General features: G+C 45.6%; 1 protein-coding gene across 1 annotated transcript in view; it reads right to left on the bottom strand.

Moving 5' to 3' along the window:
• LOC126520608 (uncharacterized) overlaps window positions 1-19,343 on the bottom strand; it is a 107,866-nt gene that overhangs the window by 64,564 nt on the left and 23,959 nt on the right. The window contains exon 2 of the mRNA XM_050169405.3: window positions 7,893-8,007. Coding sequence (XP_050025362.1) covers window positions 7,893-8,007 — 115 coding nt within the window. The remainder of the gene's footprint in view (window positions 1-7,892; window positions 8,008-19,343) is intronic.

Here is a 19,343-nt window from a genome sequence, read left to right as displayed (position 1 = left end):
TAAGATAGAATGTTAGAGAGACAGCAACGAGAAGAGGCAGAGACTGGGGGGTAGAACCGACGCACGCATTTGCGAAACGAGTGAATAACAGCTTTGCCTCTCTTCGGTCGCACTTCCCATAGAATGGGGCGATAGGGAAAAGAGATAAATGGGATAAATGTAAGTTCAAGGCACGGTATAGTAGATTTCTGCTATTTCTGAAGGACAAACACCACGCAAATTTGTCAAGCGGCCAACTTATGCAGGGCGTGCAGAAGCAGAGCTGCATTAAAGCGCACTTGTGTCACTAAACCAGCTTTCTGCCTTAAAAGACTCCACGGAAGAGGTCACATGTCGAATGACAACTTCTGTGCCCGCCGCGGTAGCTTTGCGGCTATGGCACTGCTCAACGCCGCGGGTTCGATCCCGACAGCGGCAGCCACATTTCGATGGGAGCTAAGTAGAGAAACGCTAGTGCACTTAGATTTAGGTGCACGTTAAAGAACACGAGGGTGTCAAATTTTATAGTCCTACACTACGGCGTGCCTCATTATCCCATTGTAGTTTCGCACGTGCAGCCCCATAATTCAGTTCTGCCACGATGCGATCTGTCATGTGAGGCAATGACAATGCTTAGCCCTCCTAGAAGTTATGAACAATGGCGCACAACGCCTCAAGCAAACACGTCTCCCTGTGTGTTGCGTATTACGCAGAAAAGCCGAAGTGGTACAAGCAAGGTAACGTTTACCATCAACTCACCACTCTCGTATTGGACTAAACCCTACAGATATTAAACATTCGTCGTAAACGTCACCGCTACTTATCGCCAATCAAAGCAAACAGCATAGAAAGCTTCGCTTATACATTGATTCCCACAGTGCGTGAGTACCGCATAATTTTTTTCTATAAGGGTAGATGACGGCTCGAAAAACTTCATTTACTATTGCGATAGCAGTTAAATGGACAGTGCATGAGAATTTCCGCCATCTGCGTCGGCGTCGCCGTGAGGCTCCGTATCAAGTCTAAGTGAGATAAGACCGCGGCCGCATGTCTTATGCTGTAGGTACGAGGGAAAGCATGCGAGGGTGAGCCGAGGATGGTATCTTGGTGCGGCGGCGCCTTCTCGCGCCCGCAAGGGAAAAAGGCGGGGAGCGTGCGCACCGACCTTTCGTGATCGCAACGAGGGAGGGCGGAGGGGGGCAGAGCAGTGAGTCTCCACTTCTACTCCGGACGCAGCTGCGCATGGCGCGGCTGAACGTACGGGGTAGTCCGTGGTGGGTTCGAAGGCTAGCCGACCCAACACAGCTGATGGCTGTGTCCTTGGGCGCCTATACTCAGTCTCAGACATCAGGCGCAATGTTTTGTAGGCTAGAGCGATTTTTGCAGTGGCTGCGTCTGCACTTAGAAATAGCTCGATGTTCCTTATAGCCATTGCGCCGAATTGTTTTATATAGGTTTTATATAGTATTGAATGAAAAAAAGCTTTGACCCTTAGAAACAAACAGGCGTATACGGCTACTAAATCATTAATTTAGATCAATTTGTTTTGCGTTGATTTCTTTTCTTTATTAGACAGCTTTGGAATAGCGTTTGCAACCAAACGAAAACTCATTACGTACGTAAAGAAATAGCGTCGTCCTCACTGCGCATGCTCCGAACGTTATTGGGTTTCTGTGCTTTACGTGCAATATGATAACGTACGTTATTTTGCGATTTAACTTTCGTAATCTTTATGGATGCTAAGAAATAGCGTTGTCGAACATGGCGGCACCCATGGCTCCCGCTTCAGCGTGAATTCTCATGATGGCTGCGCTTTCACTCGCGTTGATCGTCAGTAACTATTGTAATGAGCTTTCGCTTTCTCTAACCTCACTAGAAAGGTAAGTTATGAGCGCATATCGCGCCCATTTTCTGAGATCGTTCGGCGATTCTGGCGCCCGTAGATCTAAGAGACGCGTCCGCATAGCAACAGCATGGTGATTGCTAATGGATCGTCTTGGCTTGGATACGTTTGGCATGAGGCACCAGACGGCACCCTATTTTATAGCGTCTTCTTTACGCTTGTGTTTCCGCAAGGTAAACTAAAAGATTTGAAAGGACGCGCACCGTAACGTCCCGCAAAGGTGCTTACGTTTAACGTACGTAAGGCGACAAACGCTATTCTAAAGCTGTCCATTGGCAGCCGGGGCGAGTAAACGCCGTTTGCGCACAGCGAAGTATACACGGAATGCGCAGAGTGATACATTTTCGTAACCGAACTTCTTGCGTAGTTCCCACAGCGTTACATTGATGTATGAAACGGAGTGTAGTTAGCGCTGAAGCGAGAGCAGCGCGAAGGGGAATTCGCTCGCTGCTGCTGCCGCTCTTCATCACGCCAGCGTTCTCAGAGCGAGCGTCCGCAGCCACCGAGTGAGATGTACTCATGTTTGCTTGTGTGGGCACGACACAGTGCTTGTTTACAAAGCTAAGAAATCTACTAGCCTTAGTGCGTACGACTGCCTAATAATTTTCTATCGCCATCAATGCTCAAATAATAAAGTTTTTCATCCATCCATCCATCCATCAATGCTCAAACTTTCAGGCGAAACTGCGATTTTTTACCTTTTAAGAATCATTCATTTAGGTTTTGGTAGCAAAGTTACGGTTCAGCATTCTATTTCCAAATGTAAAAAAATTAAGCCCGAACTATTCTCACGATGAATGTCGACCTGACCCTCTCCTACAAAAAGAAAGAAAACACTGACAGTCACTTAAGTGTCCTTATACGTGATTTGAATGAGAAAGCATGATGATTTCTCTAGGTTATCACCTTAAATTGAAACTGTACCTTAATACACCTTTATCTACCTTAATCCGCTTCAATCCATTTTAATCCACGTTAATTCATGTTATTTCACTTTAATCCACCTTAATCCATGCTGATGATTATCTTTCATGCCACTCGTTGTGGACAACGCCAGCTTTTCTGCTTCATGAGACATATAATGCTTTCGCAATAAAAAAATTTGTATACCAGTATGTCACCTGCCCAGCCCAATTAATTGATCAGCCTGCATGATGGTTAACGATTTTTCATGACACCCCCTGTGACGACAACGAATAGTCACCTAGCCTGCTGAAGCTAATCAGATTTTGCTGCATTTATTGCAGCCAAGGGTTTTGCCTACGTCTACTTGATCGTGTCTCACTTCATTAACACTTCTATCTACATAGTGCAAATACCCAATCTTCATGGCCATTTTTGTCTTTCCATTCTTTGCATCTAATTTACCGTCTCTATTTCTCCCACTTTTTATGACTCCGTGTTTTCTATTTTCCCTTTCAACTACCCTGTACTTGGTTGCCAATTTCCTGACGTCTTCCTTTATTCCGTGTCAACGCTTTCTAGGCACAGATACCTGTGCACTTTAGTCACCCATTTATTTTCATCCATATTCCTAAGTTTTTCCTCAAAAACGAATTTTGCTCTACGCTCCTCTGACTTCAATAGAAGCCTAAGACATGTCACCCTTCACTGTCTTGTTTGTGGTAGCGTTAAGGGGCCTGTGTCGCAGAAGATCCGGTGCACCGTTGTCAGATGGGAAGAGGACTTGACAGCCGGAGGCGCCGCGTCCCAGAGTTTACATGTACTCATCAACCCAACATCATTCGATACATTGACCCCGGTGCTCCCCCTCAACCCGGGTTGATTGGGCGGGGGGACGGTCCTTCCCGAACAAGGAGGCTGTTGTGGTGCAGTACAACTGAGGAACCGCACTCAACACACAAACAGCCATGTCGGTCTTACAGTACGCAAGCCTGACTGACTCTCGGACTGCCTTGACGCAAAAGAGGTCAAGACATACAACCATGGAGAGCACCAAAGCCATCCGCGGGGCAGCGCGACCACACGAGGGTGCGTCATTACCGGTTCCGGCTCTGGGTTCCACTTAGCCAAACAAAACCCCGTAGATCGACTGGCACACACGGCCGAGTCGAGCGACCTTAGGAGCACGCATCATAACTTAATGAATAGCTTTCCATCTGACTCATCAAAAATCATGGCAGGACGAGCCCACACTTCGAGAAACTTCTCGCCCAAGTGGTGCCGCTCCCGGGTGAGACGGAACCAGACCTCCTTCCGTGCTTTCGCAAGCACTTCGTGAAGGCCCGGCGCCTGACCCCCGAAAACTGCATCAGAGCATGCCAACCAAACTTGGCATGAGCACTCGGCGAGAAGCAGCACGAACAGGTTGATCGCCTGATTGGGCAAAGGGTGCAAAAATCGAACTGTCTCATAAGGAACGCCTGGGAGAATAAAGAGACTAGCAATCTTTTGGAGAAGAGCTGCAGGAAGCAAACACTGCGTACAGATATGAACCGAGTCCTCACGACCGCCACAAAAGGGGCACACTCCATGAGCCGGGATGGCTGTGAGCCGCGGTAACTCAACGGCAGGCACCCTCGCGCCAGGCAGTACATTAACGTAGCTCGCCTAGCGTAGAGGAAACCGGCCGTAGTGAGCTTCTAGTTTGGCCTGTGCATGGACAGATCGTACCTTTGGCAATGCGGGGGGAGACCTGGGGTGAGGATATCGACTAGTGCTTGGATCGGAGTTGAAACTACGTCGACGCAGGGGTGAACCTTGCGGAGGCTTACCAGAGAATTGTCAGGCGCCGCATAAATGGTGGACGGGGAACCTGAGCGAGGCACACATTGGGAAAACGTGCTCTGCGAAAACAAGCGGAGTCGAGTGCTAAGAAAAAAGGAAGTTAGGCTTCGAGTTAGGAGCATATCCGAGTTAAGAGCGACCTGAGTCCACCTGACGTGTAGTACAGCCACGATGCCCAGGTCGGGAATTTCGAGTCTTCCCTTATCCCTGGGCAACTTGAGCACCCGCCTAGCTACACAACCAGTTGTTCCCTTCCAGAGAAAGCGAAAGAGGACCCTCTCCAAGATAAGCTTGGTTCGGGTTGGAACAGGAGACACACACGCCACATACGTCAGGATATAAAACAGAAGTGAGCGAAGAATTGTCGCTCGAGTAGTCAAAGGGCATGACAACGCGCTGAATTCTTGAATCCCGGCTTCAAACTTCTCTTTAGCCTGTTGCCAGTTTTCAGGAGAGAGACCGTCTGGTTCGAATTGGAAACCTAGAATGCGCAGCCGCGTTTTCACGGGGAGAACATGAACGGGCTGCGGACTGGACGGAGTGGAGTTCAAGTACACGGCTGTACTTTTCGACCTATTCATCCTTGCACCGCTTGCCTCGCAGTAACTGTCTATGACCTCCAAGACGCTGCAAGCTGATGCCTCGTCCGGGACGACTATGGACAAGTCATCCGCATAGGCAAAGAGTGCAACCGGAGGGGAACCTGGTGGGAGGAGGAACCTGCCAATTCTACTGTCACAGGACAACCTCTGCAAAAGCAGTTCAAAAGCGAGTACGTAGAGGGCAGGTGAGAGAGGGTCCCTCTGCCGTACACCACGTCCCACAATGAACGCCTACGAGACGCGGTACCGTAAGAGAACAGCAGAAGTCGGTCGAGAATACAAAGCTTGCACCATCTGCCAAAAACCCACACTAAAACCAGCCTCTTCCAGAACACGGAAAAGGTACCTATGGCTAATGATGTCGAAAGCCTTCTCCTGATCGTGATCGAATAAGCAAACAATACCTGGAAGTTTCCTGGTATTTGCCCACAGAAGATCCCTCACTGCTAAACCGTGAAGCTGAGTAGAGCGTCCCTGGACACAACATGCCTGGTATGGACCAAAAACAGTGTTGAGTACTGGCGTGAGTCGCATATATAGGCACTTTGCTATGAGCTTATAATCGCAGTTCAGAAGCGTGATTGGACGCCATGCTCTCAGATCAGAGCTTCTCGACTCGTCTTACAAAGGAGAGTGATTAGCCCATCTCGTTGAGACGTTGACAAAGTCCCTTCGCTGACTGACAGAAGCTTGAGAAGTTAAGGAACGGACAAAGAGTGATGGAACGAAGATTGCTAGGCATAACGTTAAGAGACAGAAAGAGGCGGTTTGGATCAGAGAGCAAACGATATTCTGATTGACATCATGAGAAAAAAATGGAGCTGGGCAGCTCATGTAATGCGCCGGTTAGATAATCGTTGTACCATTAGGGTTACAGAATGGGTTCCAAGAGAAGGGAAACGCAATCGAGGACGGCGGAAGACTAGGTGGAGCGATGAAATAAGGAAATTCGCGGCCACTAGTTGGAATGAGTTGGCGTAGGACAGGGGCAACCGGAGGTCGCAGGGAGAGACCTTCGTCCTGCAGTGGACATAAAACAGGCTGATGATGATGATGATGATTATGATGATGATGATGATGTCAGCACCGGTAAAATGAACTGATTACACGTCTTCTTTTTCAATGATAATGGTAAGCTTCCACTCAGGAGCTGATAATGTTTGCCGTATGCGATCCAACCAATTTTTATTATTCTATGAATTTCCTTCTCATGGTCAGGGTTCCCTGTGATTAATTGACCTAGGTAAACGTACTCCTTCACTGACTCTAGAGGCTGACTGGCGATCCTCAACTCTTGCTTCCCTGCCAATTTATTCATCATTAGCTTTGTCTTCTGCATATTAATCTTCACCCTCACTCTTACACTCTCTCTGTTAAGGGCCTCAATCATTTGTTGTAACTTTTCTGCAGTGTTGCTGAATAGAACAATGTCATCGGTAAACCGAAGGTTGCTGAGATATTCGCCGTCGATCCTTACTCCGAAGCCTTCCCAGTTTAATAGCTTGAATATTTCTTCCAGGCAAGCAGTGAACATCATTGGACAGAGTGTGCCTCCTTTTCTGACCCCTTTCTTTATAGGTATCTTCCTACTTGTGTAGAATTAAGGTAGCCGTGGAATCTCTGTAGATATTTTCTAAGGTATCTACGTAAGCGATCTGTACTCCTTGATTACGTAATTCCTCTATGACTGCTGGTATCTCTACTGAATCAAATGCCTTTTCGTAATCTATGAAAGCCATATAGAGAGGCTTATTCTACTCGCGGATTTCTCGATTACCTGACACCTGACACGGACGTGATCCATTGTAGAGTATCCCTTCCTGAAGCCAGCCTGTTCGCTTGGTTGACTGAAGTCCAGCGTTGCCCTTATTCTATTGGAGATTATTGTAAATATCTTATATTTACAAATAAATACTGGGAGTAAGCTAATGGGCCTACAATTCTTGTGAACACTGATTTTGCTGTTTTGTCGCGTGTTTCAGTTAATAAAATAAAGGACTGCTTTTTGAGCTAACAAACACTGCATAAATGTTAGACAGTACAGTGGTTACACATCATTCCGTAAAAAGCGTGCAGAAGGCCCGTCGTGCGACCGGCCACGAGTTCTGGACAGCGTGAGGAGCCGCTTGCGCCGTGCTCACACGTCCTTCTGATGAGACCAAGAAAGCACGCCTTCCACCTGACCACAGGCAGCGCTGCAAAAGTATCACGACGAAAATCGTTCTTCGTTGAGAAGAAAACCGGAGTTCCTGGTGTACACAGTTTTTCGAGAAGCCCACGTATGTTCTATTTGTAACCTTCTCTTGCAATCAGGTGGGATACGAATGGAAGGCCTCAACCGATGGCCTTCACCTGAGGAATTGCACCAGAGCCTCACCACCCGGCCCGGCGACAGTTCGATCTGTTTGTGCGTGCGCGAGGGATCCCGTAGGATGTTTTGTAAAGGGCGGGCCAGCTGCAACCATTGAAGCACTGCACACTCTGGAAACGTACTCATCTCAATATGCTTATTTAGACAAGTATATTGATAGAGATGTTTTGCTTCGTACGCCAGTTCGCTTTATTCATGCCCGGTAACCTGTAATTCATATAATGGTAATGCATATACAGATGTACATATAATACGACAAAACTGAATACGTCTGCCCAGGCAAACACACCTGCACTTGTGCTCAAGTCCAGCGACGTCCTCAGCCACTTCGAGGTCCTTCATGGGGTCGCTGGACATCTTGCGTAGGTCCCCCACGCATGCCGTCACGCGCGCCGGGTCGCAGGCTGCGTGCATATCGAGTGAAACACAGTGTGTCAGTCAGGACTGCGACAACAAATGCATCCGGAATGTAAGCATATACGAAATATCCACCACATACGCACTTGAGCAAATTTAATATCATTGGCACATACCGCTGCCACGTGCCACCTATGGACTGCAACTAGGGCAGTATTGTCTCACCAGCGTATTAAAGTGAGTTCAAATAAACAGTTGCAAGTTTACGTGTATAATCGAAGAATTCTATTCTAAATATGGTATATTCAGTGTTTTTTCGTACCTTGTAATGTAAAAATCTGCGTAAAACTTATAGTTGGAGACAACTACAGCTTTGAATTGTTCTGTGCCACCTGTTTTTGTTGCTCCCTTTGTGACAAGGGGGTAGCGGGGCTAGTCAAGCTGTTAGAACGCCGCTTTTCCCGCCCCCGCTATCCACACTGTTTAAGTCCATTCTGTTCTGTACTGATGTAGTGAACAACTCAAACTCTCAAAGGACAGTCGATAGCGTGCGTGTACATTATCAGCCAACACGAGTGAGCGAAGTCCCTCTGGTGGAATGAACAGCAAAATGAAAGAAGGGTTAATTAAAACAAAGTCGTACGAGACGTAGCAGGAGGAGTGACGACCACCCAGAATAATTTGATAGAGTCTGCTTCCCGCGAACTGGCGGTGATGACGCCGTGGTGGCCGATCACTGCAGGCGTACAGCGGCGGCCACCCGCCAGTCACGGAGGAGCGCGGTACAATTCGGCGAAAATGTTCGGAAACGACGAAGCCATTGTTGTCGCTGAGGCAACGCACCTGTATACACACATGTACTAATAGCGAAGGAAAAGCACAAGGGACGACATTCCCACAAAAGCTACGCATCAACGGGACTAGCGAAAGACAAAACAACACAGACGCAGTTTCCCGTGTTGTTCTGCCTTTCGCTATAGGCTTTATCGCACAAAAAACACGAGGACAGTCTTTTGTGCACTAAGGCTAAAATGGAATACCAACATTCCCATTCATTGAAGCCTTTCATAAGCACTGCTGCTGCACTGATTTTATCGAAATGTCGCTCAACAAATTAGCTAAGCTTTGTACTCTTGTACAAGTGCCGAACTACAACTACAGCTTCACTGCCACAGGACAGGATTTTATTCACGTGCTATATTAAAACGCATCCGCAAGGCATAATGGCGCAAATGGAGACCCAGTAGATGGTAGACCAAACGATAGACCCCCGTCGAATTGCGACCAATGAGGTGCGCACAAATCTACTCTGAAAAAAAAAAGGAAGGCCGGATAGCAGCTCATATACGTGTAGATTCAACAAAAGCTCACGTCGTCGGGTACACGCTGTCACCGCGATACCTATTGAACGAAACGAAGGATGCTTCAAGCGCGCGCAAAACGGGGAAGAAGAAAGCCAGAGGCTTCCGTGAGCTCTGCGTGCGGAGAGGCACCAACAACTGCAGGAACTGAAAATGTTCCACAGGGCCAAATCTGTTCATCGGGGGATGGCACCTGGAGTGGCTGCTGTCCACGCCACCGTCTACGAGGGCGGATGAAGCCGCCAGAGCCCATCTTGGTTTAGGCCAATAATAGGTGTAGGCCAGGATAGGCCGCCGTGGAGTACGTGCAGTGCTTAATCGTGCATGATTGCGATTCCGGGATAAAAAAAAAATTCGCGAAGGAAGAGATCCCTTTGACAGTTATTGGGACCACAGCGCTTAGGTGACGCTGACAAGTGAAAACAACAGGGACGGGCGCTGTCGCTTCCTTGTGCTGCAAGCTATATAATTCTGATTTCGCTATACGTGTAAAGCACAGGGAATGCGTTTATGAGACAACCGGCAGACCGAGTTGAATAAAATTTGCTGAATTTGTGATACAATGTTACATTCTAGTGACTGTATCGAGAAGATCCTTTATTTAGGACCTGAAATTATTTCGCAAAATTCACAGTTTCGAACTTGAAAAAAATTAAGGATGAAGTTTACAAATCGATAACTGCACAAAAAAGAGATATCGCAATCCTTAAATGTCATTCTATAGAGCATCAAAATCGGACGAACTTGTTACATGAATTTACAGCTTAGGTGGAAATATTACTATATTTACGAGCAGCGTTCTACAATAGTCTTACAAATCAGTCGTATACATCAGAACAACGTATGATAATAAATTTTGTCCACTTCAGATGTATAGTTAGGTTCACTTCACAAAATTGTGATATCGTTTTTGATAGCCAAGTTGCAGAGTTGTAAACCTGATATATCCATTTAGCTGAAAGGCTACACAGAATAGGAAAAAGGCAGTTTGGTAAAAAATGTCCTGTAACTGTAAAATGCTTGGGTAGAGACAAACAAATGTGCTAGAGAACTGCTACAAATTAAAGGACAAAAGCATCTCTATGTCGGAGAATTTCTCAGCAGCCACTAGGTGCAAAAGGAAAATGCTATGGGAGAGTAAGTACTTCTGATGCTAGAAACGCAGGAGAGAGGGTGAAATTTGTTCACAACAATATTGAGATGGGCAACAAATGTTTAAATTGGATAAAATTTTAAAAAATGATGCTTCGCGCGGGCAGGCTCGAAGACGTAGCAGCGAGCCAATGAACCAATAAAAACGCCAGAAACAGGTTGTCCTCTTATGCTCGAAGTTAAACGTTCCCAGCATACCAAGCAAGTCTTCTAGCCTTGAGAGTATAATATTTGCATACAGGCCGCATACTGTAATTATTACTGAATCTTGGCTGCACCCTGAAGTCAGCGACAAAGAAATAACCGAGCACGGTTATAAATCCTACAGTAAACATAGTGGCCGGAGAAGGAGTGGGTTTGCAGTCATTTTTGAAGAATCCTTGCTAGTCGAAATGTTGCCACACATTCCTGGAATTTAATGCATCATCGCAAATGTGCAAACGGATGACAAAACTTTCCTTTTCGGGGGTTTGTACCGCCCTCCAAACACGCACAACAGTTTCAGCAACCAGCTTTCCTGCTCTGGCAAAGCTTCTTCTAATTTACTACTGGGCGGTGATTTTAATTTTCTGTCGATAGTATGGGACGGTGAACTTCCCGAGCACAGAGCCCTTTGTCAATCCCATCCTGTATCACGACCTAACACACCCAGTAAAGCAACATACACGCATACAGAGTGACTCGACGTTTATCTTGCATCTTAGTATTGTCAATGAGATATCCTATCACAAGATGGTACGACTAGAAATGTGTTTGAACCAAGATACTAGATGCATTCTGTAGTATCTGACTTTGTTTCGCTTTCCCAGTCTGCTTCATATTCAGCGGAGAATCTTTGGCAGTTCTTTGAAAATTCTATGTTGCATTGTGTGTATCAGTTTGTAACAAGGAAAGTAATAGTCCGCAAAACCCGTCCGTGGACAACAGCCGTAATCGCGCACTTCGAACGAGAGGTGGAGACGACAGGGAGGAATCGTCAGCACCCCTGTAAAGGTAACATGCGCAAGCTTCCAACGCTACACGCTCACCTTAGCCAAATCACTAGGAAAGAAACGGACTGCTATCACAGTGCCACTATAAAGGGATTCCTGCCCTCGTACCCAGCAACATTTTGGCGGCGTTTATCTTGGAAACAAAAAATCGCGCCCAGCCTTTGAATCGACGATGAAACAGTATCTGAGAAATTATAAAGTTCAGAATTGTTCGACGAGTTCTTCTGTTCATCGTTTACAGTTGACAACTATGAAAATCCTTCTACCCTGCATAGTGTTACCCCAATTGGTTATGTTAAAATAACAAAAAAGGTGTTTTATCGGTTTTACAATATCGGTACTCACAAATCTGCCGGCATTGATGACATACCCAACATATTCCTTGTCCATTATGTCAAGTGGTGCTCCAAACTCTCGTGCGTCCCCTTCAATAAGTCTTTATTGCCTACCAAAGTTATCTAATGACTGTAAATTTGAAAACATTGTTCCCGTGCAAAAATGAAACGACACCCTTATTGGTTTCTTCCTATATATCGATTTCTATACTTTGCACATGTTCGAAACTTCTTGAGCACATGATCCTTAAAAATTTAACAATTTTCCTAGAGCTTCAATGTTTTCTCAACCCCAGGCAGCACCGATTTCGCAAAAGGCTTTCTACCACCACGCAACTATTAGAAGCAATTCATGCTTTTGCAGCTGTCTTGGATGAGGAAGGGCAAATTGATATTTGCTTATATTTTGAGGAAGCGATTGACCGGGTATCGCACATCAAACTCCTGATAATTAAATCTTAAACGTACCCTCAGAAATGATTCCCTTCTATCTTGGATTCAAGTATACCTTTCCTCAAGTCAACACATATAAACATAAGTGGAATAAATTTACGATCAAAACCAGTGCTATCGGAATACCGCAGGGATCAGAGCTTGGACCCTAGCGTTTTTCTTACATTTCATTTCGTCACATTTCTTAAGTTCCACGCCATCGATAGTAAAATCACGTTGCCACACCTGGCAAATGAGAATAAATGTGAAAAAAAAAACAATGTTGCAATGACCCTGACGCGGAAGCTACATCCTTTGAACAATCAGTATTCACTCTATGCGAAAATTTTAGATTTGGTGATGACATGCAAATACTTGGGCCTAGTTATCAGCCCGAACTTAAAGTGGAACGAGCACGTGTCGCACATAGGAGAGAAATTAAGCCATACGAGCAAGCTCGGTTACTGGAGGCAGAACTGACCGCGTGAAATTAAGCTGCTATGCATCACGTGCGATGCTGGAAATAAAATAATTAAGATACCCTAGAGAAAGGCGACATAAAGAGCGATTAAAGTACATGTACCACGAAAGTCTAGCCATAAATAAGAACACTTCCACCGAGCCTCTCACTCAATCAGCAATCACAATCATACCTTCCTCGAACTATTAGGGAATGCAATGTTCTTGTCTGCCGTGGCGATTACCTGTAACACTGTTGGTTCATATGTAAATGTATTTTAAGAAACAACATAAACGTGTGGGTTACATCAACCACCCTCATTCCAACGCTTTCTTTATGAGAAAGCATCAACTGGTCCATTGAGAGGGAAAGCCGGCGTCTGTAGCAGCGAAAAGGCGCCTAAATTCCCATTGGCTGCAAAACCACGGCACGTGCGCGCCTCGACGGAGCAGAAGCGGCGAAGGGAAACACCTGCTGCCGCGCCGGCGCGCCAGGTGTTGCGTGAGTGGAGAGGGCATCCCCGCGACGCCACGTCACCATCGCTCTAGCTCTCGGAAGCCTGTGTTGTCCGTGCATTCCTTGTGCGAGCAAGCTTTCGTCTGCATTCTAAATTCGCCTCGGTAATCGACATAAAGAAATTAATGTATAAAAAATAATAATTTCGAAAGGAAGAATGTTGGCGGTAGTGAGTTTCGAAGATGCGATCGCACGCTCAGAAGCCGAACATCTTGCCCACTGGGCTAAACCAGCGCCTCCTAGATAGCAAGCCTGTCCACTCTGTGATATCGTGCTACTTGGACCGAAATTGCTATTACCAAGCCCGGCGTGACGAAACCGGTGACGTCACAATCGCCACGTCTTACCCGGTAGCGTCCTCTTTAGATTCTATGGCACTCGAGCAAGGCAGCATGACGTCACAGATCGAAGTGCACGGGCCTCGTGCTATTATATAGGAGGCGTTGGCCAAGCGTCTCAACGCGCTCGCTTGCCCGCAAGGAGCTCATAACCCGAAATACCGTTCAGCGGTGTTCAATTGGACAATAATGCTTTCGCACTCACAACTCATAAGGGCTTAGGTGTCCTCGGATTTTTTACCGGTCCATCTGCGTGATCTCAGGCTCGTGCATCTTCGTGCTTCTGCACAACCTTTGTCATTCTAACGAGATAACGACCCCCGTTGGCACATATGTCGTATACATTGTATTTCTTCTGGTTTTCTACTTTTCTTTTATTTCATTTTCGCAATGTGAGCGTCATGAGCAGTTTACTGATAACAGTAAATCATTTTGTCTTTTTTTGCAAATTCCTTGCCCTTAATGCCGTGTTTGATTCCCTATAGTAATTTCTTTTTTATGTCAACCATCGCGCCCTATATTCGATGTGCTGATATTACGTTATTTTCTGTACGTATCTTGTAACAACCCCTGCTTAAGTCCTCTCACTAGAGGCTAGCAGTAACCTTGAAATAAATAAAATAAATAAAAACGAGTTTTTAATTTTCGGATTTTTAGTTGTTTCTACAAAAATGACGGCCTAAATATAATCTATACACCTTCCTACAGTCCCTAGATTTTAACTTCGTTTTCTTTTAACTGTAGCGAATCTAATCAAAATCGGTACATTGGTAGTTGTTGTCGAAGAGAATCCCTACGTCCACTTGTTGCCGCAGGCTTTGAGAAAAGCTTCGACAATCCTCGCTTGGTTAAATTACGAATAGGCTCTTTATAGAAAGTAGGCTTGTATGAGTGACTGCGTAATAAATATTCAGCACTGTTTAATCACTAGATCACCTTAAATATTAGAGCGCAGCTCTTAGGCGCCCGTCGGCGCCCGTTGCGGCGGTAAGCGCCGGCGTCGTCCCTCGGCGTCCTCGCAACCGAGCATAGCAAAAAGACGAAAGAGCGAACGCGGATGAAAGACGGCGATAGCGAAGAGAGCGCCAGGAGGCGAGCGTAGTGCCGCGCACGAGGGGCTTTGCGGCGGCGGTAGCTACGAGATGGCGCCAGAGTAGCGCGGGTCGTCTACATGAAAACAAAGCGCTGCATGAGCGGAGATCTGTCTTCGGCGGCTGCTATGAATCGCGCCCACGCGTCCCGATTAGCGCGGCAGTCGCGCCACACTTCGTTCCGCTTGTAACGCGCCGCACGAGACAGACTGCCCGTGTCAGCCAATATATCGCGAAATGAAAACACGTGTACAGTAGCGCTCAAATTTTGCATTAGGGAGTGTCGTAATCGTCGGTGAATCATTTTTCAGTCACTTTGCAATAAAGACCCAATACACTTTTGACCTGCAATTTTTTTATTAATGTGTTGTATCTTTAGTGAGAGCTATCATATGCACATGAAACAGAAAAGCACCCAGATGGGAGTATTTACTTGTCCTCCAGCATACCCAGGCGTTTTGGACATTCGTTCAGTTTCCTTTTTCCGCCACCATGTGGCGTATCGACCTTAGGGAATTGAAATTCACGTCACGAAGTATGCCATGATGCACAAGGAAACAAAACAATAAAAAACAGGCCTTGAGACCGTTGCTTCCCCTCGGTACTTTGAAACGAGCGCGCTTGTGTATCAGCCTTATCTCGAAGACAACCAGCTACTTGCTCGACTGGCATTGAATCGACGATTTTGCTAGACACCTGGCCAGACAGCTCGTTGGCATTCCAGATGAGATATCTGGCCAAGATAGCTACTCCTGCGAAGCTTCAGTTATTATTATTATTATTATTATTATTATTATTATTATTATTATTATTATTATTATTATTATTATTATTGTTGTTGTTGTTGTTGTTGATGCTTTTCTTATTTTTTATGCACCACTGCGGCCGCGGGCCTGCGTATAGTCAGGGATATGTTTCGTGGGTTTCCTGTAGAACCGGCATTGTATAAGTAAAAGCTTTACCTAGGGCCTATCTTCGTTTGGCGCTATTTGGTCATACTTGGCACTTGCGCCATAAAACAACCAATTCGTCATCGTCTCCGATGCCGGCTGCTCAAATACATGTAAAACGCAAAATGCTTTTATGAGAAAACAACTGAATCGATTTTAATGAGAATTGTTGCACTTAAGAAAGTTAAATCACAGTGATTGCGGTAAACAGAATTTCGATTTAGCCGATGACATACTTTACAAGAATTGCCGGAAATCGGTAAGTCTGAAAAATATACAAGTACGAAGTTTACAAACCCGTAACTCAGCATCAAAAACAAATATCGCATTTCTATAAACTGCATCTGTTGGCGCATCTAAATCGTAGAAATCTGATGTTGAATTTACGACTTATGTGAGTTGGTTACAATGTTTGAAAAGGTTTTGCAAATGTCATATTCAGAAGTTAGTGATATATTTCAAGGTGGCGTATGATATATCATTTTTGTCCGCTTTAGATGAAATATTAGTTACAGCTTAAAGAATTGCGATATCTTTTTTTTTATTTTCTGAGCAACAGAGTTGTACACTACAAGTCTTGTTTCTTGAAATTTCGCAATATTTAAGAATTTATGTAAGAAAGGTCCTAAATAAAAAATTTGCTTTCTGAAATCAGTACATTTTAACTGTTTCTAAGTTCAACGTAACTAATCAATTTCGGTGCAGTGGTTGCTCAGAAGAAGGGATTGCTGATTTCCCAGGTAGAGTCCCCGAGCTCAAGCTTCCCCGTAAGTTCGACTTAGAACCACATATTTGTTGGTGACAATGCTATAGACGCAGCGGTGGCGCAGAGGTAGAGCATCCGCCTCGCGTGCAAGAGGAACGTGGTTCGAATCCCGGTGCCGCGCAATTTTCCTCCAGATTAAACAAAAATCCGCGTGTTGATAAAATTGCATAAACAGGCCTGGAGTGCGGCCTGATCCCGGTGACCAGAAGCGGTAACACACCCCCTCACCAGAGCAGGATTGGCCACCCTGGCGCAGTACTTAGCCACAACCTCCTATATGAATACAACAATTAAACCCCGGCCCTCAGTCCCCAGCAGCTGCGAAGCAACTGACCACGGCGGCGGTCAGACCTGCGACGCAGCAAAGGGTGCTACGAATCCCTGGTTCCGGACAGGCGGCCGCCATTGGAATCTGAACCTGGCAACGTTTAACGCTAGAACGTTATCTAGTGAGGCGAGTCTAGCAGTGCTATCGGAGGAATTAGAGGGCAGTAAATGGGATATAATTGGGATCAGTGAAGTTAGGAGGTCAAAAGAAGTATATACAGGGCTAAAAAGCGGGCACGTCCTTGCTACCGGGGCTTAGTGGAGAGACCGGAACTGGGAGTCGGATTCCTGATTAAGGATAGAGCTGGTAACATACAGGAATTCTATAGCATTAACGGAAGGGTGGCAGGTCTTGTGAAACTTAATAAGAGGTACACATTGAAGGTCATACAGGTCTACGCCCATACGTCCAGTCATGATGACCAGGAAGTCGAAGGCTTCTATGAAGACGTGGAATCGGCGATGGGTAAAGTCAGAACAAAATACACTATACTGATGGGCGACTTCAATGCCAGGGTAGGCAAGAAGCAGGCTGGAGACAAGTCCATGGGGGAATATGGCATAGGCTCTAGGAATAGCAGGGGAGAGTTATTAGTAGAATTTGCAGAACAAAATAATATGCGGATAATGAATACCTTCTTCCGCAAGTCGGGATAGCCGAAAGTGGACGTGGGGGAGCCCGAATTGCGGGACTAGAAATGAAATAGACCTCATACTCTGCGCTAACCCTGGCATCATACAGGACGTGGACGTGTTCGGCAAGGTGTGCTGCATTTACCATAGGTTGGTAAGAACTCGAATTAGCCTAGACCTGAGGAGGGAACGGAAGAAACTGGTACATAAGAAGCTGATCAATGAGTTAGCAGTAAGAGCGAAAATAGAGGAATTCCGGATCAAGCCACAGAACAGGTATTCGGCTTTAACTCAGGAAGAGGACCTTAGTGTTGAAGCAATGAACGACAATCTTATGTGCACCATTAACGAGTGTGCAATAGAAGTCGGTGGTAACTTCGTTAGACAGGATACGAGTAAGCTATCGCAGGAGACGAAAGCTCTGATTAAGAAACGCCAATGTACGAAAGCCTCTAACCCTACAGCTAGAATAGAACTGGCAGAACTTTCGAAGTTAATCAACAAGCGTAAGACAGCTGATATAAGGAAGTATAATATGGATAGAATTGAACATGCTCTCAAGAACGGAGGAAGCCTAAAAGCAGTGAAGAAACTAGGAATAGGCAAGAATCAGATGTATGCGCTAAGAGACAAAGCCGGCAATATCATTACTAATATGGATGAGATAGTTCAAGTGGCTGAGGAGTTCTATAGAGATTTATACAGTACCAGTGGCACTCACGACGATCATAGAAAAGAGAATAGTCTAGAGGAATTTGAAATCCCACAATTAACGCCGGAAGAAGTAAAGAAAACCTTGGGAGCTATGCAAAGGGGGAAGGCAGCTGGGGAGGATCAGGTAACGGCATACTTGTTGAAGGATGGTGGGCAGATTGTTCAAGAAAAACCGGCCACCCTGTATACGCAATGCCTCAGGACTTCGAGCGTACCGGAATCTTGGAAGAATGCTAACATAATCCTAATCCATAAGAAAGGGCACGCCAAAGACTTCAAAAATTATAGACCGATCAGCTTACTGTCCGTTGCCTACAAAGTATTTACTAAGGTAATCGCAAATAGAATCAGGAACACCTTAGACTTCTGTCAGCCAAAGGACCAGGCAGGATTCCGTAAAGGCTACTCAACAATAGACCATATTTACGCTATCAATCAAGTCATTGTGAAATGTGCGGAATATAACCAACCCTTATATATAGCTTTCATTGATTACGAGAAAGCGTTTGATTCACTCGAAACCTCAGCAGTCATGCAGGCATTCTAGAATCAGGGTGTAGATGAGCCGTATGTAAAAATACTGAAAGATATCTATAGCGGCTCCACAGCCACCGTAGTCCTCTATACAGAAAGCAAGAAAAGCCCAATAAAGAAAGGCGTCAGGAAGGGAGATACGATCTCTCCAATGCTATTCACAGCGTGTTTACAGGAGGTATTCAGAGACCTGCATTGGGAATTCGTACGAACCCTGCTATTTTCTTTGTTTAACTGCGACTCACGCAAGTTAGGCTTGAGTTTTGTAAGCACGACACCGCAGTGTAATTAGGTAGTAACTATTCAGCGTTTATCTGTTCGCTGATGGTTGAGTTACCTACAAAGGAATATATAAAAAACGGACAAGATAATAGAGTCCTCTCTGACTTTCAAGCCGTAACTAATTGGTGTAGCGAATGGCTCATGGAAATAAACGCTAACTAATGTAAATTTATGCGCGTGTCACGAATTACCTGAACTTTATTCTTTATTCATACATGAACGACAGCGCCATTAAGGCATTATTGCTTGTGGCAAACATCAACATTGTTGCGGTACACCCCATCCGCAGGTAGTAAATTCCAAGCTACAATGGTTCTTAAAAAAACATTCAAAGTAATCAGACCTTGAAAAATACGGCCTAACTTTAAGTGGATGGACTTCACGCGAGGAAATATAATTCAGGACTATCTGATGAGCAGACTCCCGTATGATTATGGAAGAGTGAATAAAACAGCTTAAGTCGCAACCTGCGTCGCCGTTCAAACAAAGGGATCACACCA

This window comes from Dermacentor andersoni, chromosome 3 (genome assembly GCF_023375885.2).
Source record: "Dermacentor andersoni chromosome 3, qqDerAnde1_hic_scaffold, whole genome shotgun sequence".
Lineage (NCBI taxonomy): Eukaryota > Metazoa > Arthropoda > Arachnida > Ixodida > Ixodidae > Dermacentor > Dermacentor andersoni.
Note: the sequence above shows the minus strand (reverse complement) of the source record. Positions and strands in the feature narration are given on the sequence as shown.